General features: G+C 43.5%; 1 protein-coding gene across 1 annotated transcript in view; it reads right to left on the bottom strand.

The window, feature by feature from the left end:
* arl6ip1 (ARL6 interacting reticulophagy regulator 1) overlaps window positions 1-22,359 on the bottom strand; it is a 33,616-nt gene extending 11,257 nt beyond the window's left edge. Inside the window, exons 1-3 of the mRNA XM_084328510.1 lie at window positions 22,225-22,359; window positions 20,772-20,905; window positions 18,770-18,889 (exon numbers count right to left, since the gene is read on the bottom strand). Coding sequence (XP_084184636.1) covers window positions 18,770-18,889; window positions 20,772-20,905; window positions 22,225-22,260 — 290 coding nt within the window. The 5' untranslated portion in view covers window positions 22,261-22,359. The remainder of the gene's footprint in view (window positions 1-18,769; window positions 18,890-20,771; window positions 20,906-22,224) is intronic.
* Between the last annotated feature and the right edge of the window lie 1,399 nt (window positions 22,360-23,758).

Below are 23,758 nucleotides of genomic sequence, written 5' to 3'. Positions count from 1 at the left end.
TTTGCACATAGCACTGGTGCTACAGAGGTTGATAGTTTTGTAGCACAGGCCAAAATCTTGTAGCACAAGTATAAAACGTGTTATATTTGTAACAGTCACAAATGTGCCTATTGTATTTGTGTTATTTAGTTGCAGTGCCATGTTTGGCTGTCATTTAGTATATCGCCATGTGTTATTATTACTATGATACTCTCATATGCTATTTTAAATTAATATCATAAACAACATAAGGAATATTAGCATAATTTTTAGTGGACTGAAGGAATGAGTCAGTGTTAATAGTTTTAAATGCAAATAATTTATTGAAACATAGAAGTGGGGTCGGTTGGGACACACACACACACAATGGGGGACCCTGATGTAAACAAGACAAACGTCTTTCTCTGTTCTGCATCCCCTTAACAATTGTGTGTATTGAGCCGTACTGTACCCATTCTGCAATCTGTTAAATAAAGTTTTCATTCATTCACACACACTGTTTCAACTCACCACCCCCGCATCATATTGTAGTCTAGTCTGTCTTCAAACTTCCACTCCTCTCGAAACTTGTATTTGAATATCATCATTATCTGTCCATCCTCAGTTTACTATAATATACTCCTGTCCTGAGTCTTCACTAGTGACTTCATCGTCTTTCCAAACGCACGCACGCACACACAGGGAAGGGGAGAGAGTGCCCCCCCATTTCCCTTTCCACACTGTCTGCTGGCTCTGCCTGTGATCAGGATTAGCTTGTTAGCTTGCTAACGTTGTAGTGATTGTAATGGTACATAAACGTTAATTTCGGGCGATGTGCGCATAAAGGAATGGCGACGGTGCAAAGCATGTAGATGCATTTGACCCGTTGCGAGAAAGAAAAAACACCACGGACTTATTTCGGGACGTGTAGGCGCACTGCTGTGTTAACGTGCACCAACCGACCAACGCGCTGCTCTGCTTGCAGAAGCAGTGGCACGGATAGGGCGGATACGACTCGTCGAGTTGTCACAAGAGTTTTCTCAAAATAAGAGTATCATATGCACCTGAACGTTGCTAGCTTTTGGAGCCTAGCTGGAGCTGCGCGTGGGCAGAAATGAGACCCGCTACAGGATTTTCAAAATAAGAGTATCTATATGAACCGAATCCCTATCGCACCAGTGCTACTGAAGTAAATCCATCCATCGCACAGACAGCTGTTGCTGTAGCACGTGCGAGATATATGTCGCACTGTACACCCCTGCTAACTGGGGTGGGTAGTTCATTCCACCATTGTGGGGCAAGGACTGAGAATAGGCGACTTCTCTTTGATGACCCTCCCGGAGCTTGGATAGGAGTAGGTCTGAGGCGGCCAGAAGATGCAGAGCGTAGGGGTCTAAGCTGGTACATTTTTGATTGTCATTTATTGTTGAGCCCCCATGTCAGAAAAATACAAAAACTGTAAAAAATAAAACATTAACTATAGCCTACACTTAAATAAAATAATGTATTTGAGATTCTCTTAAAATGTATTTATTTTTTTATTCTTAAACTAATTTAATCTATTGAATAACAGGTCGTTATTCCTCTGACTTCTGTCTCACACAGAGCTCCCTCCCCGGGCCCCTGTCCTATAAGGTATTGGCTTGTGTTGCTACACGGACACATTTGTATGTTGCACCACCACGGTACTTCCTGGCTTACAGTGTACAGACTTGTAAACAAACACTCAGTCTCTTATTATATGTGAACTAAAGAGTACAAGGTTTACACAACAGCCCCCACCTGCTGTTTTATTGTATTTGTACATGTACTATCCGCTGTCAGCCGTTTCTCTTTGTGAGCTTGATTAAATAGCGTTAGCTCACGTTAGCTCCGCGGCTAATTTTAGCTCACCCCGAACTAAATCAATGACTAGGTTCTAAAGCATTCAAGTAGTTTTCACTGCACATAGAAGTAGCCAAACAGCGGGAGCATTTCGGGAGCATATTACCAAAACCAAGGCAATTTCGAGCCCTTAAGGAATCAAATAGTCTGCCATGGCTACATGCTAACGTTATTGCGCAACTGTAGGAAAAACCTGGCAGCGATAAGGGAATTGAAAGTCACGGGAGCCACACGGTTCCAGGCATCGGCCAATTAGGAACCGGTTCCCAATGGGAACCGGTTTTCGATTCCCATCCCTACTACCTGAACTAAATCAATGACTAGGTTCTAAAGCAGGGGTAGGCAACCCTAGGCACACGTGCCTGCATAGGCACAGGGGGCAGCATTACGTTTTTTTTTAATAAATATTAGTGAAATATTTTGCACTGTTGAAATCCTCCCACTGGTTCTTTTTACTACCACATAGTTAATTGAGACCCTTTGTTTATTATTTAAATTTAGCTGGAAATACATTGCTACATCATTCAGTAACATTTGCAGAGCCTTATAACAAAAAAAATATTATGGTCACCATTGTGACCAGTGGGATTAATCAACAAATTTTATTATTTATTTTTCTATTTCATTGAACATTGTACATGTTAAGCCATTTTTTTACTCAAAATGTGAGTATTACCAAGTCAACTTGTGTTCTTAAAACAATGACAATAAACATAGTTTTATTAGGTTGAAATAATGTGGTTGTGTACTTATTATGGATTGAAAACTGAAAACCTTAATGCACAGTAACTGAACTAAATATTTTTAAGTTCTGGTAACTTTTTTTTTTTTTTTACAGTGTAGTCTTGCGATCAATCAAAACGTATTTACACGATATACCTCACATTCACATCCTGGTGTTCTCCATTCGGCCTGTAGGTGGAGCTATGACAGCACACGTACAGTACACACACTGATGGTGTGTGATGTGTCCAAAAAAATGCGAGTGAAATGGTCGCACTGTATGCAGCTGTTTGTCTGCATTGCATCCCCCCCCCCCCCCAACTCAGATTTAGGGTTGATACAACCATCATAATAATATTGTTAATAATAACAATAATGATGTAATAATGTAAAAATCATAAAAAATACCTGATGAGAAAAAAATAATGTACGATGCATGGAATATTGTTGAGGCACACTAGTTACAACTATATTTCAAACAGGCACTCCATGTCAAAAAGGTTGCCGACCCCTGTTCTAAGGCATTCGAGTAGTTTTCACTGCACATAGAAGTAGCCAAACAGCGGGAGCATTTCGGGAGCATATGACCAAAACCCAGGACATTTCGAGCCCTTAAGGAATCAAATAGTCTGCCCATGGCTACATGCTAACGCCAACGTTATTCTTTTGAAATGTGCAACGGTCGGGAAAACCTGGCAGCGATAATGGAATAGAAAGTCACGCGATTCCAGGCATCGGACAATTAGGAACCGGTTTTCGATTCCCATCCCTACACGCAAGATGGGGCGACCCACAGGAACGCACATGCACTGAGTCGCCGATGAAATGTCTCTGCACTTTTCCCATCCCGTTGTCCTTCCCATCCCGTTGTCCGTCCTTCCCCCCCCCCCCCCCCCCCCCCCAAGGAATCGAACCCTGGACCTTCTTGCCGTGAGGCGACAGTGTTAACCACTACACCACCATTGCCGTCTAAAGATGGAAAATAAATTTTATATTCTCCTTTGGTTCATTACAATTTACTCAAGCATATTTCTGACACTGAATATATTCCCCAAGGTCCATAGATGTCCCTAGATACCAAGAATATGCAAGTGGACCTTGTAGAAGTGGCGCAATCTTCCATTTACTTGGGCATGTACTTTTAGGCAAATTTTCTGAAAATATGGCTAGGGCCAAAGGTTAAACTAACCATAACCTTCTATCATAGTATTGCTGGGTGGCTTTGTCTAGCGGAAGTGCACATGCCGCCTCCGCCGCCTCCGCCCGCCCCCCCCCCCCCCCCATAAGCATTGTTAGTTCGACTCTCAATCCATGCTTTTTTTGGGAGACTTCGATAAGATATAAAATATATTTATAAAAAAAATAAAACACTTTTCCTGTGGTCGATTAAGTACTTTTGCGTTTTCTGATTAGAACGTGTCGGCATAGGCCAACTGTAGCTTGAGTTGGGGAGAGGGGCGTGAATTAGTGGTTGGCTGATATGAGTTTTTCTGTGGAGCTATTTAGAGAGCAGGGGGACCGATAATATGCCAATGTAATGATCTTTGTTGCATCAGATAATACAATTTAATAAAAAAATAAATCTTCCTCTTTAGATCTGGACACTTGCTCCTTAACACATTAACTGTCACGCTTCTATCCATCAATGTATGGTCACTGCCACCAGTCTAAGCCTATGGAGATGTTCACCTTCTTTGCAGGGCTAAATTGTATTGCTAAATTGACATTACTATGGCCCATTCAACATCGATTATCCATCGTTCAGGATGTAGGAACGTTACACTTTTTCATTCATATATTCATACGAAAATACCGTCTAGAATATAAGTATGTTTGTTTTCTGCAGTAATTCCTAGAACGCTAGTTATGCGGATGAAAGGGGGGGGGGGGTCGTTTATAATTACGTGATCGTCAGTAAATGCTTTATGTAGTATGGGTGATATATTGATCAGAGCGGTTTGCATTGAAAAGAATTTTAAAAAATCAAGCTGAAACTAACGTTAGTCCTCTTACCGTTCGCCGATGAGACTGGAGGAAAAAGATCCCACTTATTTGCCGTCGATTGACTAGATCCATTTCCGGTTTGTATGGCGCAATAAACGCCCAAATCGTATCGATTATTGAGTTATGGCAGCGATCCATATACACTGATGTGTGTCTAGAGTCCCGCAACAATATGTGACTGCCGGACGGATTTCCGAGATGCACCGAGATCACCAGAGATCCATTTCCGGTTGTAACTCGCCCGATCATCCACCAGGCGACGGTATTGAAGCGTTGCACGGTTGTGCCGAGTCCCACTGTCTCAGCAGAGGCTGGGTGGCGGAATTATGAATACCATGGCAAAAAAATTAAATGTGATCTCAATAACGTCGTATGCTGTGGATTGGCGGAATTCACATGATCAGCAAACCCGTCGTAAGCCGTTTATGGCGGTGGATGTGTTAAGAACAAACATCTCAAAGTGACCATTTTCTCTCAGCTGGCCAGCTAATCAACCGGACCGTTAACTACCGTGAAGCCACTTCTCCAAAATACAATTTTATGGTGAATAAACAAACCAGTTATACATGCTCACATTCATAAGGGAAGCAGCCCCAGTATCAGAACCTTCCACTATACAGAACTGACTTTAGGGGAAGTGCGCATTTTCTGCTTAGCCATCATTAGTTACCCATTTCAGGCCCCAAGTACAGGGACCCAAACTGAGACCATGACACCATACTATATCCCGATATTATATATTCATATTTCAAATTGCATGTGTCCAGATGGCAAAATGCAGTACCGAATCTACAAAAACCTGTAAATAATCTGCTTAGATATTTTACACACACACACGAGTAGGGATGGGAATTGATAGGATTTTATCGATACGATTCCATTATCGATTCTGCTTATCGATCAGATTCTTTATCGATTCCCTTATCGATTTATGATTTTAATAAATAGGAAATGCAACAGAACTAAGCTGGTTAGAATAACATGCAACTTGACATTTCTGATTGTCATTTATTGTTGAGCCCCCATGTCAGAAAAATACAAAAACTGTAAACAAATTAAACATTAACTATAGCCTACACTTAAAATTAAATAATGTATTTGAGATTCTCTTAAAATGTATTAATCTATTGAATACCGACCTGTTGAATGCAACTACAGTTAAATATCTTAAACTAATTTAATCTATTGAACCGTAGTTGCATTCAACAGGTCGTTATTCCTCTGACTTCTGTCTCACACACACAGAGCTCCCTCCCCGGGCCCTTGTCCTGTAAGCTATGGGCTCGTGTTGCTACACGGACCCGTTTGTATGTTGCACGGTACCTACTAGTAAACACAGTCAACCCTCTGTCCCTTGTTTTATTTTATTTGTACCTGTACTACCTGCTGTTTATCTCTCTGTGAGCTTGATTAGCTAGCGTTAGCTCCGCGGCTAATCTTACCTTACTAGGGATGGGAATTGATTAGGATTTTATCGATACGATTCCATTATCGATTCTGCTTATCGATTCGATTCTTTATCGATACCTGATCACTTTATAATTTACATAAATAGGAAATGCAACTGAACTACATTTACATTTAGACATTTAGCTGACGCTTTTATCCAAAGCGACTTACAAGTTCTGTACGACAAGCCATCAGGAAGGGCACAACTCTATCAGCTGAGCAACAATGTTCATCAAAGTGTTGAGTGCTACAGTGTAGGTTAGTTTATTAGGACAAGTGCATGACAGTACGGTTAGATTTTTTTTTTTAATTCAGATAATGGTTGAAGAAGTGAGTCTTTAGTCGACGGCGAAAGATTGGACGTGATTCGGCTGTCCTAACTGGCAGGGCTGTACGTTAACTTTTTTTGCACATAGCACTGGTGCTACAGAGGTTGATAGTTTTGTAGCACAGGCCAAAATCTTGTAGCACAAGTATAAAACGTGTTATATTTGTAACAGTCACAAATGTGCCTATTGTATTTGTGTTATTTAGTTGCAGTGCCATGTTTGGCTGTCATTTAGTATATCGCCATGTGTTATTATTACTATGATACTCTCATATGCTATTTTAAATTAATATCATAAACAACATAAGGAATATTAGCATAATTTTTAGTGGACTGAAGGAATGAGTCAGTGTTAATAGTTTTAAATGCAAATAATTTATTGAAACATAGAAGTGGGGTCGGTTGGGACACACACACACACAATGGGGGACCCTGATGTAAACAAGACAAACGTCTTTCTCTGTTCTGCATCCCCTTAACAATTGTGTGTATTGAGCCGTACTGTACCCATTCTGCAATCTGTTAAATAAAGTTTTCATTCATTCACACACACTGTTTCAACTCACCACCCCCGCATCATATTGTAGTCTAGTCTGTCTTCAAACTTCCACTCCTCTCGAAACTTGTATTTGAATATCATCATTATCTGTCCATCCTCAGTTTACTATAATATACTCCTGTCCTGAGTCTTCACTAGTGACTTCATCGTCTTTCCAAACGCACGCACGCACACACAGGGAAGGGGAGAGAGTGCCCCCCCATTTCCCTTTCCACACTGTCTGCTGGCTCTGCCTGTGATCAGGATTAGCTTGTTAGCTTGCTAACGTTGTAGTGATTGTAATGGTACATAAACGTTAATTTCGGGCGATGTGCGCATAAAGGAATGGCGACGGTGCAAAGCATGTAGATGCATTTGACCCGTTGCGAGAAAGAAAAAACACCACGGACTTATTTCGGGACGTGTAGGCGCACTGCTGTGTTAACGTGCACCAACCGACCAACGCGCTGCTCTGCTTGCAGAAGCAGTGGCACGGATAGGGCGGATACGACTCGTCGAGTTGTCACAAGAGTTTTCTCAAAATAAGAGTATCATATGCACCTGAACGTTGCTAGCTTTTGGAGCCTAGCTGGAGCTGCGCGTGGGCAGAAATGAGACCCGCTACAGGATTTTCAAAATAAGAGTATCTATATGAACCGAATCCCTATCGCACCAGTGCTACTGAAGTAAATCCATCCATCGCACAGACAGCTGTTGCTGTAGCACGTGCGAGATATATGTCGCACTGTACACCCCTGCTAACTGGGGTGGGTAGTTCATTCCACCATTGTGGGGCAAGGACTGAGAATAGGCGACTTCTCTTTGATGACCCTCCCGGAGCTTGGATAGGAGTAGGTCTGAGGCGGCCAGAAGATGCAGAGCGTAGGGGTCTAAGCTGGTACATTTTTGATTGTCATTTATTGTTGAGCCCCCATGTCAGAAAAATACAAAAACTGTAAAAAATAAAACATTAACTATAGCCTACACTTAAATAAAATAATGTATTTGAGATTCTCTTAAAATGTATTTATTTTTTTATTCTTAAACTAATTTAATCTATTGAATAACAGGTCGTTATTCCTCTGACTTCTGTCTCACACAGAGCTCCCTCCCCGGGCCCCTGTCCTATAAGGTATTGGCTTGTGTTGCTACACGGACACATTTGTATGTTGCACCACCACGGTACTTCCTGGCTTACAGTGTACAGACTTGTAAACAAACACTCAGTCTCTTATTATATGTGAACTAAAGAGTACAAGGTTTACACAACAGCCCCCACCTGCTGTTTTATTGTATTTGTACATGTACTATCCGCTGTCAGCCGTTTCTCTTTGTGAGCTTGATTAAATAGCGTTAGCTCACGTTAGCTCCGCGGCTAATTTTAGCTCACCCCGAACTAAATCAATGACTAGGTTCTAAAGCATTCAAGTAGTTTTCACTGCACATAGAAGTAGCCAAACAGCGGGAGCATTTCGGGAGCATATTACCAAAACCAAGGCAATTTCGAGCCCTTAAGGAATCAAATAGTCTGCCATGGCTACATGCTAACGTTATTGCGCAACTGTAGGAAAAACCTGGCAGCGATAAGGGAATTGAAAGTCACGGGAGCCACACGGTTCCAGGCATCGGCCAATTAGGAACCGGTTCCCAATGGGAACCGGTTTTCGATTCCCATCCCTACTACCTGAACTAAATCAATGACTAGGTTCTAAAGCAGGGGTAGGCAACCCTAGGCACACGTGCCTGCATAGGCACAGGGGGCAGCATTACGTTTTTTTTTAATAAATATTAGTGAAATATTTTGCACTGTTGAAATCCTCCCACTGGTTCTTTTTACTACCACATAGTTAATTGAGACCCTTTGTTTATTATTTAAATTTAGCTGGAAATACATTGCTACATCATTCAGTAACATTTGCAGAGCCTTATAACAAAAAAAATATTATGGTCACCATTGTGACCAGTGGGATTAATCAACAAATTTTATTATTTATTTTTCTATTTCATTGAACATTGTACATGTTAAGCCATTTTTTTACTCAAAATGTGAGTATTACCAAGTCAACTTGTGTTCTTAAAACAATGACAATAAACATAGTTTTATTAGGTTGAAATAATGTGGTTGTGTACTTATTATGGATTGAAAACTGAAAACCTTAATGCACAGTAACTGAACTAAATATTTTTAAGTTCTGGTAACTTTTTTTTTTTTTTTACAGTGTAGTCTTGCGATCAATCAAAACGTATTTACACGATATACCTCACATTCACATCCTGGTGTTCTCCATTCGGCCTGTAGGTGGAGCTATGACAGCACACGTACAGTACACACACTGATGGTGTGTGATGTGTCCAAAAAAATGCGAGTGAAATGGTCGCACTGTATGCAGCTGTTTGTCTGCATTGCATCCCCCCCCCCCCCCAACTCAGATTTAGGGTTGATACAACCATCATAATAATATTGTTAATAATAACAATAATGATGTAATAATGTAAAAATCATAAAAAATACCTGATGAGAAAAAAATAATGTACGATGCATGGAATATTGTTGAGGCACACTAGTTACAACTATATTTCAAACAGGCACTCCATGTCAAAAAGGTTGCCGACCCCTGTTCTAAGGCATTCGAGTAGTTTTCACTGCACATAGAAGTAGCCAAACAGCGGGAGCATTTCGGGAGCATATGACCAAAACCCAGGACATTTCGAGCCCTTAAGGAATCAAATAGTCTGCCCATGGCTACATGCTAACGCCAACGTTATTCTTTTGAAATGTGCAACGGTCGGGAAAACCTGGCAGCGATAATGGAATAGAAAGTCACGCGATTCCAGGCATCGGACAATTAGGAACCGGTTTTCGATTCCCATCCCTACACGCAAGATGGGGCGACCCACAGGAACGCACATGCACTGAGTCGCCGATGAAATGTCTCTGCACTTTTCCCATCCCGTTGTCCTTCCCATCCCGTTGTCCGTCCTTCCCCCCCCCCCCCCCCCCCCAAGGAATCGAACCCTGGACCTTCTTGCCGTGAGGCGACAGTGTTAACCACTACACCACCATTGCCGTCTAAAGATGGAAAATAAATTTTATATTCTCCTTTGGTTCATTACAATTTACTCAAGCATATTTCTGACACTGAATATATTCCCCAAGGTCCATAGATGTCCCTAGATACCAAGAATATGCAAGTGGACCTTGTAGAAGTGGCGCAATCTTCCATTTACTTGGGCATGTACTTTTAGGCAAATTTTCTGAAAATATGGCTAGGGCCAAAGGTTAAACTAACCATAACCTTCTATCATAGTATTGCTGGGTGGCTTTGTCTAGCGGAAGTGCACATGCCGCCTCCGCCGCCTCCGCCCGCCCCCCCCCCCCCCCCCCATAAGCATTGTTAGTTCGACTCTCAATCCATGCTTTTTTTGGGAGACTTCGATAAGATATAAAATATATTTATAAAAAAAATAAAACACTTTTCCTGTGGTCGATTAAGTACTTTTGCGTTTTCTGATTAGAACGTGTCGGCATAGGCCAACTGTAGCTTGAGTTGGGGAGAGGGGCGTGAATTAGTGGTTGGCTGATATGAGTTTTTCTGTGGAGCTATTTAGAGAGCAGGGGGACCGATAATATGCCAATGTAATGATCTTTGTTGCATCAGATAATACAATTTAATAAAAAAATAAATCTTCCTCTTTAGATCTGGACACTTGCTCCTTAACACATTAACTGTCACGCTTCTATCCATCAATGTATGGTCACTGCCACCAGTCTAAGCCTATGGAGATGTTCACCTTCTTTGCAGGGCTAAATTGTATTGCTAAATTGACATTACTATGGCCCATTCAACATCGATTATCCATCGTTCAGGATGTAGGAACGTTACACTTTTTCATTCATATATTCATACGAAAATACCGTCTAGAATATAAGTATGTTTGTTTTCTGCAGTAATTCCTAGAACGCTAGTTATGCGGATGAAAGGGGGGGGGGGGTCGTTTATAATTACGTGATCGTCAGTAAATGCTTTATGTAGTATGGGTGATATATTGATCAGAGCGGTTTGCATTGAAAAGAATTTTAAAAAATCAAGCTGAAACTAACGTTAGTCCTCTTACCGTTCGCCGATGAGACTGGAGGAAAAAGATCCCACTTATTTGCCGTCGATTGACTAGATCCATTTCCGGTTTGTATGGCGCAATAAACGCCCAAATCGTATCGATTATTGAGTTATGGCAGCGATCCATATACACTGATGTGTGTCTAGAGTCCCGCAACAATATGTGACTGCCGGACGGATTTCCGAGATGCACCGAGATCACCAGAGATCCATTTCCGGTTGTAACTCGCCCGATCATCCACCAGGCGACGGTATTGAAGCGTTGCACGGTTGTGCCGAGTCCCACTGTCTCAGCAGAGGCTGGGTGGCGGAATTATGAATACCATGGCAAAAAAATTAAATGTGATCTCAATAACGTCGTATGCTGTGGATTGGCGGAATTCACATGATCAGCAAACCCGTCGTAAGCCGTTTATGGCGGTGGATGTGTTAAGAACAAACATCTCAAAGTGACCATTTTCTCTCAGCTGGCCAGCTAATCAACCGGACCGTTAACTACCGTGAAGCCACTTCTCCAAAATACAATTTTATGGTGAATAAACAAACCAGTTATACATGCTCACATTCATAAGGGAAGCAGCCCCAGTATCAGAACCTTCCACTATACAGAACTGACTTTAGGGGAAGTGCGCATTTTCTGCTTAGCCATCATTAGTTACCCATTTCAGGCCCCAAGTACAGGGACCCAAACTGAGACCATGACACCATACTAGAATAGCCCCACTAGTTAATCGTGCACACGTCTATCCATCCACACGTTTATTTCCATCTTATTTGGCTTCAGTGGCATTAAAGCTGCAGTAGGCCTCTTCATAGAAGTTAGCAAGAGTTTATTTGCCCAGCAGATGGAGAAATCTCAGCATCAAATGTTATCCCAGACTCTAATAAGCACCAGTGGTTTTAAGCCAAATCTTTCTAAATAAATATTTCCAAGGTGGTTTTTCACATTGTGTACTTTTGATGAGGAACACTATAGTGGTCTTAGATGCAACCCCAGGTACACCACTTGGCAAGCCCAAAAGATCCGATTGAAGTTTGTTTTAGGCCAGTCAGATGTTTTTGGCTTGAAAAGTGATTCAGAGCTCAATTTCTGCTGGGCAGATAAACTCCCTCTTGCCAATTTCTTAGAAGTTGCCTACTGCAGCTTTAAGAGGATGCATGGTGAGGCAGTCACTTGAGCAATGCAGTTCCCAGTCCTGGAGGCCACAGTTGCATCTTGCACAGAGTAAAGATCAATAGCCACACCCTCCTGACTTGGCTCTAAAAATAGGCTAATGTCCTTCAAATCCAGTTGTAATATTAGTACCTAATAGGCAAGACTGTACTGGCATCATCATCACCCCCCCCCCCCCAGCTCATTTCCTGAACAACTGTACAGACAGACCTCCGTGTTCTTCACCCTGGGACATAAGTCAGCAGATTACATGACTGCAATATTTAGACAAATCCTGACCCCTTGCTTCTCCTCCCGGTGATCTACAAGATGCATTGTCAGCATGTTAGTGATCTACAAGACACATTGTCAGTATGTTACAACAGTGATCTAAAAGACACATTGGTCCTCATTCTCGAACAGACATAAAGGTTAAAGGAATTCCTTCGTAACTCAATTTACGTACTTATTCGGCATTCTCCAACGGCTTTGTATTGTAAATTCGTTGTATGATTTATGAACTCGAAAAGTCGTAAGTCGCGGTGTGCGCCTGTGTTTAACAACTTTCTCTGGGACAAGTCATTGGGGATTGCCGATACAGACATCCGTGGAATTAAATTAATACAATATTTGTATCATTAACAATATTATGTTTTGAATTTATAGTCCCGACTCAATGAGACAGTGAGCATTACACACTGCAAACTAAAGAACTAAACCGATCGCCGCCGATATAGCTACTGTATAGTGGAATACACTATTAATATGCCATATACTGTCTTTGCTATGATATTATTTGTTGGTTTGATGTATTCTCATTGCTAAACGTGAGGCAGCCTCAGGGCACACGTACTGTATACGTGCTAAATGTGTTCCAGCAAAGTAGGCTTCCATTATTCGAATGACTCGTTTTATGAGGTATTATAGTAGTAAGTCCTACTGTAGAACATGACATTAGCATGACATCATCTTAATTAGTAATGTCAATACTGAACGACTGCGCAATTGGCTCTTGACAAGCGTGCAGTTGTTCAGTATTGACATTACTAAATGAGATGTCATGCTAAATAAGTCATGCCAATATCACTTCGATATGACGGACATCCGTGGAATTAAATAATTATAATAAATACGACATTAACAATCATGTTTTACATTTATAGCCATGACTCAATGAACCATGTCCGAAAACAAATAAGAACTAACCCGATCGCCACACGGATCCACTTTCTCCGTATTTAATATTTTTCTCCCATCCCAATTTCGTATTACTCCCCTCCCCTGTCTTGAACGTTGCTAGACTATGCCTCCCACTGGTCGGCTGTAGTGAGGATAGAAGCCTTGCATCACGTGTCCCCTCCGGTACACGAGGAGGCAGCCTGTCGCATCTTTTCACCGCAACAGCTCGAACTCTGTGGCGAGTAACGCGTGGGAGGCTCACGCTGCCCCCGATACTTCCCGTTTCCGCCGTAACCCAACAGACCTGTAGGAGTTAAGGCTGAGCCCGAACGTTCGTTCGTTACGCTGACATTCGGACTTTAATTAATAGGTTCGAACGTTCGGTGAAAAAAAAATAAAGGATGCGCACGGGGTTGAGGTGATGTGAAGCGGCGCGTCAGGCGCTCGGCTCAACCAGTATGGTCTGCCGGGCTGCAGCGGGATACTATTTCTCAACCAGAGCTCTATTTTGATTGACAGGCGATTCTGCCAATTACGTCACACCGCTTGCACCCGCCTCTGCTGTTACCACCAATCGGCAAGCGTTTATTCGTTTTTAACTTCAGGCAACGCCGCCATGATCTGCTTGCTTGAAGCCTCAACAGACTTACCGTAGCTACCGGGGAGCCGTAGTTAGCTCCCCGCCGAGGAAGTAATCGGTAACAAGGTTTCCGTAGGTGAACCTGCAGAAGGATCATTAATGAATACCAGCCTTTTTCGGCCACGGAGCGCGAGCTTCATGGCGGGAGGTGGTTGCGTTGGAAACAGCAGGCGCACGGTGGACAGACCCGTCCACCGTCTACCTCGGAACGGTGGTAGGGCGGACGGGCGGCAGGCGTGTTGGGAGGCCGGCCGTTCCGAGGTAGACGGTGGACGGGTCTGTTGAGGAGCGTGCGCCTCTCCTCCCGGCTCCCCTCCCCGTCGACCAAGAGTGAATACCTGTTATTGAACGTGTAACACTAACTATATAACGTTAATGCCACAAAACTAATGCCGTTGTTTATCTAGCCCCTTACGTGACTGCAAGGGCTATTGTTTATCATAGTAACTTTGATTCAGTAGCTTGTTTATTTTCTTCTGCGTGCTTTGTTTAATTACATGTTTACATGAACAGCCACCACTGTAAACATGTTTTTCACCAATAGACTATGCAATGCCGCCCTCCGTAGGATCTAATACAATAAAAAACAAATTTAAAAATTTAAAAAAAACGAACGTTCGAACGTTCGATAAACCCTGGCGAACGTTCGAACCCTAAAAACAGGGTTCGGGCTCAGCCTTTAGGAGTCGCTGTCCACAACATCCAATCCCCACCCACTGGCTTTCCCACCATCCAACACTGCCAATTGTGTTAGTATGGCGGCCGGTAGCAACGCCGAGAGCTGGGCTCGATACCAGTATCTCCTGCGTTAGTGGCAAGCGCCTTGCCCACTGCGCCACTCAGCCGCCCTTCACACTGATACATTTGAATCTCATTTTGAGATCAGTCGTAAAAATCTTCCGCGCTACCTGTTGAATGGATCAGCATGGTGCAGGGCAATGCCGAACCTCTGCCACGCCTAATAGGAGCTGGCGGGGTGTGTCTGTATGCGAATTCAATCAACGAGAACACACATTTCAGTTTAAGGGTGCTTTCTCACTCACCATCGGGGTCGAATCAGCTCCGTACCGTCTCGTTCCGTCTTTGGATGCGAACTCCCGCCCACCCCCCCAAGAAACCAATGTATAGACATAGCAATGGCAAACAAAATTGCCAGGCCTAATGCGAGCCAGGGAAGTGCTGTGCAACGTGGCTTCATGTTTTCATCCACTGAGCTGTGAGGCTCCACATGCTTGTTTTGGTTGAGGTCTGAACTCGCAAATTGCCCATAAATATCGTTTGTGGGTATTGTCCAGTTGTTGCCGTGTGGTTTTATCTGCCCAAAATTCAAGCAAGCATGAAAGCATTACAGTAACGATGTTGTGTGTGTCACGCCCCCCGCTCCCACTAGTGCGCACCCGAGACCACCTATTTCAGCGGTCCAGGTTCAGCGCCCCCGGGGACAAATCAGCGGGAGACAGGGGGAGAGCGCTCTCACTCAGACGGACACCCTTTTCTGGTGCGAGCAGACGCTGATTCGCCACCGAATGGGGAGTGAGAAAGGGCATGAAGAAGTGACTCGTGTCATTTGTGGGAACCCAGCTATGAAGATTTGCCACATACGTAGACCGTTTCACGCATTTAGGAATCCGGAGGAGGATTTTCGTAAAACTGTTGGTACGAAAAGGTATTTACGAACACGTTCGAGAATGAGGACCATTGTCAGCATGTTACAACAGTGGTCTTTAAGACACATTGTCAGCATGTTAGTGATCTACAAGACACATTTGCGGCAAGGTACCGCTGGGCAGCTTGCGTCATATGCAGCCCAATAAACAAATCTCCTTCCATGGCAACTAAGCCTCCTCAGGGATACGAGTAGGCCTGCCGCGATAAGCAATAAATCGATTAATTGCCGCGATAATTAAAATGAATGCAATGATTTTGACGGGCGCGATTAATTGCTATTTGCGCGTTTGTTTTAATGAGGCGGACCCAGTGCCCCTTGTCAGTCACTGTCCGTGTTGGGAGGCGGGCCGCTGGCTTTACTACAGAGCACAGCACAGGAGCTCCGTGGGGCTAACGTTACCCCTCATTGTGTCTATTCTACTAGCATTAACGTTACTCATACAAACAGAGTAAACAGTTTTCAATCAATCAATCAATAACAACATTAACAAGACCCTCGTTGTGTCTATTCTGCTAACGCTACCTCTCATTGTGTCTATTCTACAAGCGTTAACGTTAGCTAGGCTGTCTATGCTAACGTTAACGAGCATTAGGCTAACAAGCTGTAACGTTACCAGTCGCGTCTATTTGCTAACGTTAGCATTAGGTAATAACCGGTTTAAAATGGATGGTGATTACCTCACGTTGTGTCTATTCTACTAGCATTAACGTTACTCATACAAACAATCAATAGCGAGTTATATTGATCACGCTATGTACGATAGCCATGCTAAAACGCTAGCACAACATTAGCACCTAACCTAACAACAAGCCTTAACAAGTCGGCGATCTTTTTGCGAGACTAAACTCTCCGCTCGGTGGCAAATTGTGTTGATGTCGGTTTTGTTTAATCAATAAATGAGGCAGAATACACAGTGACTGTATCCTTTGTTTATTGCACTTGTGCCTGCTGCAAACATAATGATTATGAAATCCTAGAGAGTAGAGACGCGTCTCTATTCAGTGGTCTGCAGTGTTTCACGTGACTTTTCTGGTACCCAAAAAGTACCTGATAATCACAACAATACTTCCGGTCCGGTCGGTGGGCTTCAAAATAAAAGTCTTAAACACCGGAAAAGACGGAGCGGTGGGCTTCAAAATAAAAGTTTTGGGAAATAAATTTCTCCAAAAAAAAATTCTCTAACCGGTCGCAATAATATCGCTTATCGCGATATTTTCGGGGGCAATTAATCGCCCAGCAAAATGTGTTATCGTGGCAGGCCTAGATACGAGACTACACAATTAGAAAAAAGTAAAAATAAAACTCCTGGTTTTGGGTGAAGTAGATGAAAGGTTGCAGAGTCAGAGCTCGGTTCAGTCAGGACATGGGAACAGTCAGAGCTCAGGGGGTTCAGTCAGGACAACACCCAGCAGCAACTGCAGACCAGTCACTCAATCCCTGCCGTGGGTGTCCAGTTCTCACAGTCAGCTCCAGATAAGAGAAGGGGACGTCCGACCAGGAAGAGCTGCCAAATATCAAGGCTACACAAGTTAGGCGGAGGCCTTCTCAGCACTGGTTTCAGGTGTCCAACAGAAGTATCATGTTATTTTACATAGTAGCTATGACATGGGGAAAGACGGCTGGAAACTATGTCCGTTGTTAAAGCATCTTTGAATTATTGTTAGAGAATTCCATTTTGGCATGGATATCCAGACGGTTCTTTAGCCTGGTGAATCTGAATGACAGGTGATGCTGGAAAGCATGGTTAGTTTCCTGCCAATTGCCATCAATCCGTTTTTTTTTTTTTTTGCCACCGCTAATGACAAATTAATGAGTCATCATGAGTTAACATGCGTGACAGTCAGTTTTAAATTCCTACATTTGGTGGGGTGTAGCAATGACGAGAGCACACCTTAATATCAGATAAAGAGAACATGACAGGGTTTGCTTCCAGTGTGCAGGACCCAACAATGCTGTACGTGTGGCCGATCTGTAGAACAACCATAACCTGCTCTGAAGGAGTCGTTGATGGCGCTGCAAAGTCCCCCTAATCCCATTGTTGAAGCAGTATGCAGAAACAAGTCTCACAAGATGCAAAACAAAGCCCAACAGTCCTGCCAGTCAGATGTCCTAAAGTAAACAGCCCAACAGTCGCAGGGCTCTACAGTGCAAGCATTTCACTCACATTTAACCCTAAAAATTGATTTGTGCAAACCAGAAAAATAATTTAGGAGCAGTGTGCAAGTAATAGTTTTGCGTAGTGGCCGTGTCAATGCGCAATTGTAATTTCAATTTTAGAAGCTATGACATCTAGCTATTCAGCTCTGTAACAACTCATCTCGCGAGTCACGCCATTTCTATGTGCAACGAAACTCCACGAGCAACAGGTCCAATGGTCTAACATGCTTTTCATCCTCGCCCTTCCTGTATACACACACGTTGTGCTAAAAACCTTAACTAATGTTATATGCCAACTCTAACTAAGCTAACGCTAATTACTGTAAGCTATTCCTGGGAACGCTCAGAGGCATCCAATAGTGAGGGAAGGGGGGGCTGAGTCTCAAACCCATTTAATTTCAAAGGAAGATATTAGACAGTAGCTATAGTATATAGCTCAGCAGCTGTAACAGAATAATTGTATTATTTACGTTTCAATTATTGTATAAAGAATTTTTCATGTTCCTTCATCTAATATATTCCATTACCTTTCCCATCTGTATCAAATAGCGCTGTATCGCAAATGGAATAGACCGCTGGACCCTGTGGTACACGATCGAGTGATTGGCTTACACTTAAGAGTGCCTAGAGTTTGTACTGAAGATCTGCTTTTGGCTTCTCTGCCCATATCTCATGGAATAACCTGCAGGAAACTCTGAAACTACACACTCTAGCGTATGGGTCGGTTTAGAACCTTGATGACCAATCAGGTCACCACAATATGCAATAGTTTGTTTATTACAAAAGAATACAAGTCTGAAAAAAGTTGTTTACAAGGACTGTAACAACCAAATATACCATCCCTATCTTGCCTCACCTAGAGCTTTGGGCTGGAAATTCCACAACATTTGAGTAAGACAATTTTTTTTATAGGTCAGAAAATGGACATGTACCCAAAAACGTCCCCTTCATCCAACAGCCCCTTCTCACCATTTGTTGGAACCAAAGACGCGGGGGGCAAGGGTGGGCACCAGGTAGTCAGCCAGGCACAGTAGCATGACTGTGCAGGACAGCCCAGTCAGCACTGATGGGTCCAAGTAGTAGATCAGCCTGTCAGCAGAGAGGGAGAGAGGCAGGGATAATACAGTTGTCAGTGTATATATTCTTTTTTTTTTAATTCACTTTTTCTCCCATTTTTTCCAATTTCGTATCATCCAATTCAACCCTCCCCTGTCACGAACGCTGTTTCTTGCCTCCCACAAGCCAGCTGCAATGTGGACTAAGTCATACATAGCACAAGTCCCCTCCGGTACTTGAGGTAACAGCAGTCGCATCTTTTCACCTGCGCAGCTCGATCTCTGTGGCGAGGAGTAATGCGTGGGACACTCCCTGATTCTACTGCGCAGGCGCACCAACCGACCTGTAGGAGTCGCTGTCCACAACGCCCGATCCCCACCCATCAGTTTCCCACCCCCTAATACGGCCAATGTGTATTAGTATGAACGACCAGCTAAACTGAAAGCAATGTAGAGCACTGGGCTCGAACAGGCAAGCCCAGCGTCTCAGTCATTCGTGGCGAGCGCCTTGCCCACTACGCCACGTAGCCGCCCACAGTGTATATATTCTTGTACATTTTTTATTCTGCTGTAAGGAAAAGTTTTGATCAACTTACTATACATCTATATTGTATAATACATGTGGACATGGGTATTGTAAAAGGCCACACATATCAAAGACTGTATACCTTCATATTGATTATACTTCCCAGCCCTCCTCAATGTCTAAATAATTACCACTACCCTTCACAATGTCCCAATGGGTAGCATGGCACCAACACTACCAGATTTAGGAGTTCCATTCACTGTAGCTCAGGTATCCATGTAGGGCGTATTAAAAAAAATGCTGAGTCATCCAATACAAACCGTCTTCAATACCCAACTACTTAATCTCATAAACAAAGATGGTGATTGGCCATTTAATCTGTTGAACCAATCCAACATGCAATAAACCTCAGATTGGCTCATATAGCACATGTGATGGACATAACTCTGCAAAGGTATAGTCATCGTTTTTTGGTATCTGTACCAATTCCGGGGTATCTGTATTGATTTTAAAACAATACCCACCCAGCCCTAATGCTGCATTAATTTATGGACAGAGGTGGGGAGTTGGAAGTGGAAAACGTCACTGACCTACATGCGCTTGAACTTCAAAGTCGGAAAGACAGATGCTCATAAAAACAGATGGATCTGTCGATTTGTCTTGCATGGACTACAACTCACAAGTCAAAGACAGTTTACAATGACATTGCTAATATACTACAAATGTACTCTTGGTTGAAATTACATCAAATTATGCAGAGGCTTGAACTGGGGGTTGAGAAATCAAATCACAACACAAGTTTTTTACTAGGAACTCTCAAGTTGACTGCAGTTTAAAAAATGTCAACCTACAAAGTTATAGTTGAATGCAGCATAAAACATGGCACTACCACCACCAGGCTAGGGGTTATATTCCCACTGGGGCCGGTACTGCAAAACATATTTCAATAAAAGTCTCCAGAAGTGGCATACTTTCTTATGAGACAGAACAAGTGCTAAACTTGAAAGGTAAAGTAATGTGATTGTAGGTTACAGAGGGCATAAAGTGAAACAGTGTAAAAAGAAGGAACTGCCCTATTCACTAACCAGTTACCAAACTTTCCCCTCCGGTCACCCACATTCCGTGGCATTTTTATTATGACCCAGAGCAGATTTGTAGGGTGACCTAAGATCCAACCCGTTTTGCTTTTTTCTACAGACATGAAGCCAGACCATTGTGTTCAGCATACCTTTCATTGCAAGGCTCCAACATCATAACAGACAGCCTTTTTGATGCAGTTGGGATATACTTGTGTACGTGTTGGCATTGGCACCTTGCACATGCGTTACCGAATGAGGGGGAATAGAGCATAATCGTCTATGCCAAACACGTGCAGTGTAGAGACACTCACGTGAAGACTAGGGTGGTGGCACCTATCAGCGCCCCAGGGAACCATGGCTTCTCCCAGCGCAGCACCTGATCTCCTGCCAGGATCACCTCCCCCCAGCCCTGCAGCTGCTCCTCCAGCTGGGCAGTCTCCTGAGCCTGGACACACACGAGAACCATTAGAGAGACATACATTAGGTCTCAGCCAAGTGCATGACATGCTGCTGCAGCAGACACTGCAGAGTCACCACTACCAGGGTTGATCAAATGGCTAGTCTGAGGCAGCCATATTTTCTACCTAGGCTACCAGATTGACAAATAAATGCTCAGAATACCAGTCAAAGATTGTTCCGTTGGTATACCAAGTAGGCCTATACAGATTACCAGCACCTTGGTCTGGCCTACCCAATTTTGCGACACACATTTGATCCGTTCACCACTGTACTAGACACATCTCTAAAATGAAGACTACAGCAACCACAGTTTCCATAAGAAGTCAGTTGCACCTGATAACGTTTTCCGTGCAAATATATTTGAATACAGCAGAGTACTGTTGCATATATGCTGGCCAATGACAAACGGGGATAGGGCTTAATTACCAGATGGGGACTATTCCTTGGAGCTCCACGCAGATAAGCAACAGAATACCCCCTCAAACATTAGACATGGCTACATTAAACAAGCAATAAGAATCATACTTGAAGTTAGAGGGGCCGGATGCAAAGCACTTTGACCTAGTCTTCTTTACGTTTCTTAACGATAAGTCCTTGGGCCTGCTTGATGTGCCATGTCATGCCGGCTGTGCTGACCGGGCAGTGGGCTCGGAGGTGGCCGAGGCTGCTGCTAGGTGGGTCAACAACATACAGCTCATGTGAACTAGGTTCACCGTGGTGCGAACTTTTGTCAATACATTCTTCATTTCCAGATTACGCAATGTAACGGGCCAATAGCTCAAGGCCTATTTTTTTACGTTATATTTACCCAGGTAATTGTAATGTGCGATTAGCCACTTAGCACGGAGAGTTTCTCACTAACGCATGTTAAGACATCAGATGGTTACGGTTCCTCTAATGTTACCGGCGTATATACAGACCATGAACGACTCTCAGATAATAGTAATTTGGGGAACTCGCCAGTTTGCTGGTCTAATAGACTTGGTGAAGGGCGTTAACATGAGCTTTAACCCGGCTATCGCGGAACAGTGAAGCCAACACCGACAGATGGTCGGATAAGGGATTTAGCGGTAGCAAGCCAGCTAGTCAGCACTTTGTGTTGGAAAATGCACATGCCTAGCAAGCTAACGTTAGTACGGGAACTAACGTTACCATAACCCTCCTTAAAGACATTTACAGCAACATTCACGTAATGCAGTCGTGAGGAAGCAAACAACCTAGCTAACGTTAGCTAGCTAGCAAGAGCTATCGTTAACGTCAGCTAAGGTAAAGTTACTTTACAGCGTCACTGTAGTTACCACTCACGAGTATGTTGGCGCTTTTGTTGTCTCCTTCGGCCATGTTCAATAGTGGCGTAGATTTATCTTCAGAGGTTCGTTGTTTTCAAATGCTATTTATCAGAAGCGGAACACAGCAGCACACACCTCCTTCCCTCGCATGAACGTCACTAACGGACAAACGCTGGCAGGATGTTTTTATCTAAAGATTTGCGTCAATTAGTAGCAGACAGCATTATGGGAAATGTAGTTCCAAATCATGGATACACGCGGGGCTGGCCCAAAGCAGAGCCCCCCCCTTTTTTTAACCAGATAATAAGTAATGAATAGCTCTGGGCTGAGCACTGATCGTTACACCTGCCAAGGCTTGGTTGTGTGTTTGTGTGTGTGTGTGTGTGTGTGTGTGTGTGTGTGTGTGTGTGTGTGTCAAACGTGTCAACCCTCCCGTTTTTACTGGGATTCTCCCGTATTTCAACCATATTTTCAACTTCTCGTCTGCAGTCCTCCGGGTAAAATATTTTCCTGTATTTTTTTATTTATAGAAAATGGCTGCAATAGACCACCGTAACACTTCCGGGATTCTGAAATCAGGGAGGAGATTGCGGGGGGGTCAAATGAATGAATGTGGACGAGAGCCGTGATGTAAGTAGTTGCCGATACGGCCGTGGGGGTGCTAGAGACATGATCGAATAGACGTTTATGCGCCTCGCTCTCCTGAACACAGCGTGACCCATAACTAATCGATCAGAACTAAATCGGCAGAGAAAAAGCCCATTTTAAAGCACCTATTCCGCATGGACATGCGCAGAGTGCCCATGGAGTCTGGACGACGCGAGATGACGCTCGAATGAATGTGGACTGTTCTATCAGAGGGGGGAGCTTCGATGGCCAGTGTCCTTTCAGCTGAACAGGATAATGAAAAAATTATCCCACTAAATGGCCAGACGCGTCTTATGGCGACATCTACAATTACCTCATTGAGTCTCCAGGTAGACTAATGTTTATATTTAAGTGCAGCGGTCTGTAGCCACTTACATGACCATCGAAGCTCCCCCCTCTGATAGAACAGTCCACATTCATTTGAGCGTCATCTCGCGTCGTCCAGACTCCATGGGCACTCTGCGCATGTCCATGCGGAATAGGTGCTTTAAAATAGGCTTTTTCTCTGCCGATTTAGTTCTGATCGATTAGTTATGGGTCACGCCGTGTTCAGGAGAGCGAGGCGCATAAACGTCTATTCGATCATGTCTCTAGCACCCCCACAGCCGTATCGGCAACCACTTACATCACGGCTCTCGTCCACATTCATTCATTTGACCCCCCCCGCAATCTCCTCCCTGATTTCAATGTAACGCGGAAGTGTAGTGGTCTATTCCCCTCTGCGACGAGCGGTGGCAGCAGTGTAGATTCAAAAGTTAGCACAGGAAGTCAGACCAGAAAACAGTTGCTGACAAACTGTCAGGCAAAGTGGGGTTGTTCCCAGAGAGCCGTGGTTTCTCAGTGTATAATGTGTAATTTACATTTCTAACATTAACATTTAGGGCTAGATCCACAAAGAATGG

The sequence above is a fragment of the Notolepis coatsorum genome (assembly GCF_963971535.1).
Source record: "Notolepis coatsorum genome assembly, chromosome: 14".
Classification (NCBI taxonomy): Eukaryota; Metazoa; Chordata; class Actinopteri; order Aulopiformes; family Paralepididae; genus Notolepis; species Notolepis coatsorum.
This window is presented reverse-complemented; position numbering and strand designations above follow the sequence as displayed.